Source organism: Durio zibethinus, chromosome 18, assembly GCF_047325235.1.
Source record: "Durio zibethinus cultivar Kanyao isolate XHJ-2024 chromosome 18, ASM4732523v1, whole genome shotgun sequence".
NCBI lineage: Eukaryota > Viridiplantae > Streptophyta > Magnoliopsida > Malvales > Malvaceae > Durio > Durio zibethinus.
The window spans coordinates 4,994,423-4,999,657 of record NC_143179.1 but is presented as its reverse complement, the minus strand read 5'-3'; the positions used below and the strand labels follow the sequence as shown (position 1 = coordinate 4,999,657).

The 5,235-nt window shown below is 32.4% G+C and overlaps 1 protein-coding gene across 1 annotated transcript; it reads right to left on the bottom strand.

Moving 5' to 3' along the window:
- Positions 1-219: 219 nt before the first annotated feature.
- On the bottom strand, positions 220-4,579 carry LOC111300310 (axial regulator YABBY 5-like). Its single transcript, XM_022895945.2, has 7 exons — positions 4,135-4,579; positions 3,051-3,170; positions 1,856-1,979; positions 1,455-1,503; positions 1,270-1,345; positions 1,103-1,171; positions 220-525 (listed from the first exon to the last, which is right to left on the bottom strand). Exons 1-7 carry the CDS (start codon positions 4,207-4,209, stop codon positions 514-516), a joined length of 525 nt encoding a protein of 174 aa, XP_022751680.1. The 5' UTR covers positions 4,210-4,579; the 3' UTR covers positions 220-513.
- Positions 4,580-5,235: the final 656 nt, after the last annotated feature.

Here is a 5,235-nt window from a genome sequence, read left to right as displayed (position 1 = left end):
TATGAAATAATTTTCTTATATGTTAGCTTCTAACAAGTATTGTATAGTAACAAAAAAAGTATCTTGCAACAGTTAACATTAATTTCTCCTAATTATGATGCATGAAAGAATATGTGAATAGATTAGGCTAATTTTTAACTTGAATTAAACTTGATGACAACTGAGTAAATTTATATCTCTAAATAATTGGCACATAAATTATACATGGATTGTAAGACAGTCATGCATGAAGAAACATAACCATAAATTTAAATTATTAAAGGATTTATGTTCATTTGAAAAGTGGTTGGGATGATGAAGACAGCAAAGGAAAGTAGCTCAGTTAAAGTAAAAAAAAAACATATTTTAAAACAACTTAAGACAAATAAAACTAAGGATGTAAATTCATGTCCTTAAAAGACATATTGGATCAAGACTTTCTTTACTTCAAACCGTAGCCTTCATTGGGAAATTAGGGTTGTTGAATCTTAAACATAATCACTTGTTCAGCAGTGCAGTCTTTGATGTGAGATGCTATTCAGAGGCCTGTTCAGTAATTAAATTAAAAAAAAAAAATTATAAATAAATAAGTTAATCAGTGTTCACCATTGCAAATGATATTATTCCCATTTCTGGATTATTGGTTTTACTCCATATGCCTTTATTAAAACGAAATAAGAAAAGCTTGACATTAAGGTTATGCAATGACCCTAACAAATATGCTTGATTATGTAATTTTTGACTTCATTGACAAAACTTTTTTATGATAATATGCTAATCTTTCTCAAATTCTCATCAATTTATATCCCAAAGGTGTTTTTTTTTTTTTTTTTAACAAATTGGAGGTTGTATTCTATGGATAAGAGAAAATGTTACAAATGTTGAAATTTAAACTCTAGATTTATTGGATGTCACCTCTTAAATATGACTACATGAACTAAATAAGCCAAATTCTGGTTAGTGTGATGTGTTATTTTCATATTTATGCAAATAGGAAAGCTTTTAAATATAAAACAGGTCATTTTTACCTTAAGCAAGATAACTAATCAAAACTAGATTTTGTTTTCAACTTTCCATAGAGATCATTATACTAAATTATCAGCAACTCAAATACTTTACTTACATCATCCAGCTTAGTTTGACTGTTGGTTTCCAGCATCAACCCAAAATGGATATGAGGGAAGTGCGCCCACTAGGAATAAAAATGGTTGGTCAATAACCAAAAAATATTTGATATGAAATCTTAAAAGTTTGTGTTTCTGATCAAGTTTTGTGGCCTTGTGAACTTACATTCTTAGCAGCAGTGCTGAATGCTTCCCTGTGGCTGATATCAGGATTGTTGCCCTTGATCCTTTGGATCTCTTCTCTACAGTTAATTTCATAGATAGATTTTCTTATAAATAAATGATAATATAGCCGCCATCATACAAATTAATGATTTGCAATGTTAAAAAAATTCATTAAGTTTTTCATACTTTATGAACTGATTGTATGCAGAAGGTACTCGCTGCCTCTTCTCGGGAGCTGAAAATGAAAATAACAATACTTCAATAATGAATTTATATGCAAACTAGAAAAAAAGAAAACTTCAAACTTGAAATAAATTTTTTTTTTTTTACAATGGAGGTGACAATACGAGGATAAAAAAAGATGTTGTAGATGTTAAGATTTGAATATCAAATTTACTAGATATTATATTTTAAACATAATTACATAAATCAACTGAATTAAATTTTGAATTTCAAACATAAAGTAATTTCTTAACCACATATGAATACACATATGTGCGCACACACTCATGTAGAAAACGAAAGGAGAAAGTAATGAGAAGTGATGTAAGAAAATGCACATTATCTAGCAGATGTGATTATCTTACGTCGGTTCACTACTCTTTCCTCAGAGGCATCGTTAGCAGGATCTCGCATTGACAATTTGTTATTGCATTTGGAAGAGGAACCCAAATCCGTCCTGTAATATTCCTGTGTTACATAATTGGGTGCCTATAAAATGTTGAAAAATGTCAAAGAAAATATCAGATCAACCTCTAAAAACAAGTTTTGATTACAATCAAGAATGGAAGTAATGTTTTCGTCCTTGGGGTGCTTCTATTTTATGCTAACATGGGCCACTTACTTTCCTCTTTAGTATTTTTGTGTGTGTGTATATATATATATATATATATATATATATATATATATATATAGATCAGTAAAAATCTACTTACTGTAATGAAAGAGTTACACAATTTTATATAAAGTAAAAAATAAAATAAAAAGCAGGAAATAGAAGAGGTAACGTAGGAGGGGGAGAGAAAAAAAATAGAAAGAGACAAAACTGAGTAGATTGAAAATTGTTTTGAAAGATAGAGAGAGACAGACAGAAAAGGAGCAAAACCAGCATTGAAGTGGCTGAATCAGTTAGAATTGTAGCATCATTTAAGATACATAGTGGACATGCTCATATAGCCAAATCGTTAAAACAAGGGCCCCTAAATCAGTTTCTAACCAAAGGATCTCTCAGAAACCTCTTCCCTTTCTCCCTCAGTTCCCTTTTCTTTGTTTCCATAGTTGAAGAAAAAAGTTCTTGAAAAGAAATCAATAATCCTAAGAACCCTAGCTTAGATATGTTAAAACAACAACAACAACCTAAAGCAGACTTTAAAAAACAAAAAACAAAAAAAAAAAAAAGAAAAAAGAAAAAAGAAAAGCGGCTCAAGAAAGTGTTTGAGAATAAGAAATTTCTCTAGAAAATGCCTAATCTTTTGATGGGTCAGAATATATATACTTGGTTTATGTTTATAGGGTCCCTAACTCAAGAACGCAAAATCCAGCTCTATAAAAATGCGAATAAAATAGGTATGGATCGTGGCGGCTGCTAGGGTTTCCTGTGGCGCGAACTATTTCATAGAGACCAAATATTTTGAAAAATTTCCATATCTAGGTGTGGAAAAAGCTTTTGATTTCTCTTTTAAAAGAAAAAAGGGTTTTCTACCCCGAGGAGACCTAGGTTTCAAAGGGTTTCAAGAGCATGAAATAGACAATATAATAAATTATTTTCGATCAGGATATCACCTGAACATCTTGCCCTGACAGTGACTGAAATACAGCTGCCATGTTCACGGACCACAGACTGGAGCAGTGCCCGCATCGGATGGTCACAATATCAAACAGGCTGCTGCATGGAACGCTCACCTGCGCATTGATCCAATAAGAATTTTGCAAATACAGCTCTAACTTTCTCAAATATTATTACGAAGGGAGATTTAATTGTAAGCTGTAACAACAAATGAGAGAAAATCCCAAATCAGCTAACTTCCTACAAAATTGGTTCTCTATATGATATTGATCAACACTTGAATCAGCTTAAAAAAAAAGGTAAATGGGGCTTTGGGAATTCATGGAGAAGGAGAAGAAAGAAATGGTTTTTTTTCCTTTGATGGAAAGAAAATAGTAATACTAGAATTATGGGTGCACGGTGGGTTTCTTAATGTGTTTGAGTTAGGTGTTTTCTGGGAAACAATCAAAGCTAAATTTGAGATCTTCATTTTCATTTTCATTTCTCCATTAGCAAAAAAAGCTGAGATAGAAGAGGAAGCAAGTTATGGCAGTATTTTTAGCAAGGGAAAGGTAAGTAACGACAGTAGTAAACCAAGGGAGTTGAGGAGTTGTCCTCCTCAGATTATCAACAAAATGCCTGTGTTTGGACTTTGGACTTTAAAAAAATTACTCTTTTGTTTACCAAAAAAACATAATAAAAAAAAAAGATAAGTTATCTCTAAGCCCTTCCTTCTCTCTTTCTCTCCCTCGTTCTTCGCTCTTTGCATTATGACTTTTCCTTGACTGCAAAAGAAGCAGAAAAAGAAAAGTCTAACAATGGAGACCTGACTGGTAAGAAAAAAACAAGAAACCCCAGAAAAAAAAATCAATAGATTTCAGTAAAAAGAACACGGGAGCTCTGATCTCAGATGCAATAAGACAGCTTTGTTATGATCTAAAATGTTCTTTCTCGTAAGATATACATGGAGAAAGAAAACACCAAACCCAAAACCAAAATATGCATAAATAATAAGTTGGAGGCCTGTCGATAAGAACTGTGAATATATGTATATATAAAAACAGGCAGATCCCCTCATTAAAAGAGAGATATATCAGATACCGCCAGAACTATGTTGCAAAAGTTGCAAGGAATATAGCAGAGTTGCTCAGGCGCAACATCGATGCAGCTCGACATGTCTTTCTAGCACAAATTAAAATCAAAGCTTAAGAGTTATCTCTCCTCAATCCCCAAGAAGAAAGATACAAAAGAGAACCAAGCTCCTCCCTCTGCAACAAGTAGCAAAAACCACAAGAAGAAAGCAACAATTGGAAGCCGAAAAAAAAAGAGCTTTTATTCCCTCAACTCCTTGCTTTAAAACCGGGCTATGTATCACAACAGTAAACTAAATGACCTTTATATATAGAAAAATTTATTCGGAGAGAGAGAGGCAAAAAGAAAGAGAAATTAAGATAGGATCCAAAGAGAGTAAAATAAATTAGATAGAAAGCAAGCCTAAATGTGGAAAAGAAGAATATGAAAACAAGTGGGTAATTTAGTAATAGTGCACACGGCACGGCAGGCAGCAAATGCTGGGAACTGGATGGGAAAATAAAGGGTGGTTTATTATGGGAAACCGGGTTTAGTTAGAGATCGAAAGGCTGTTCAATTACTTGCTATTGGACAGATAAAGAGGTTAGGGTTTGAAGGGAAAAAAAAAGAGAGGAAAATTTGGCTGTATTATCAACCTGTCAAGATTAACCTTATTGCTATTATGATGACGTGATCAGTGTGACCCTGACCCTCAGCCCTGCTGCACCCGCAGCGGACGAGGGGGGCGTATTTTTTATCTCAATCCTTCTAGTTTTCAACTATATACATTTACTTATTTATATCTAATTATCTATCTATATATATACATATATAAGGCATCTTGTATATTTGTGAAAAAATTGGTAATAGAACTCCTGAATCCTGCTATATAATCTTTCCTCTCTATTCTTAATCTTGATCTCTTAAATAATTTACTAACGACCCACTAGGGTTAATTCAGTTGGTAGTGAAAAAAGTTCCCTTTTTTTGTCAATCAAAATTTGATTTCGCAAAAAATACTGACAGTAAAATCCTGAATGTAATCAATTAATGTAAAAGAATGTGTTCTTAAAATTAATTTTTGATAATACCTTTAATTGTAGTACGAAAACCATATATATACTTTAATGA

Bases quoted from the DNA above. Each gene is read 5' to 3' on its own strand.
- LOC111300310 (XM_022895945.2), bottom strand. From the start codon at position 4,209: ATGTCGAGCTGCATCGATGTTGCGCCTGAGCAACTCTGCTATATTCCT. The intron at 1,980-3,050 runs GTGATATCCTGA...AACATTTTATAG, and splicing joins TGTCAGGGCAAGATGTTCAG to GCACCCAATTATGTAACACA. The intron at 1,346-1,454 runs GTATGAAAAACT...AATTAACTGTAG, and splicing joins GCATACAATCAGTTCATAAA to AGAAGAGATCCAAAGGATCA.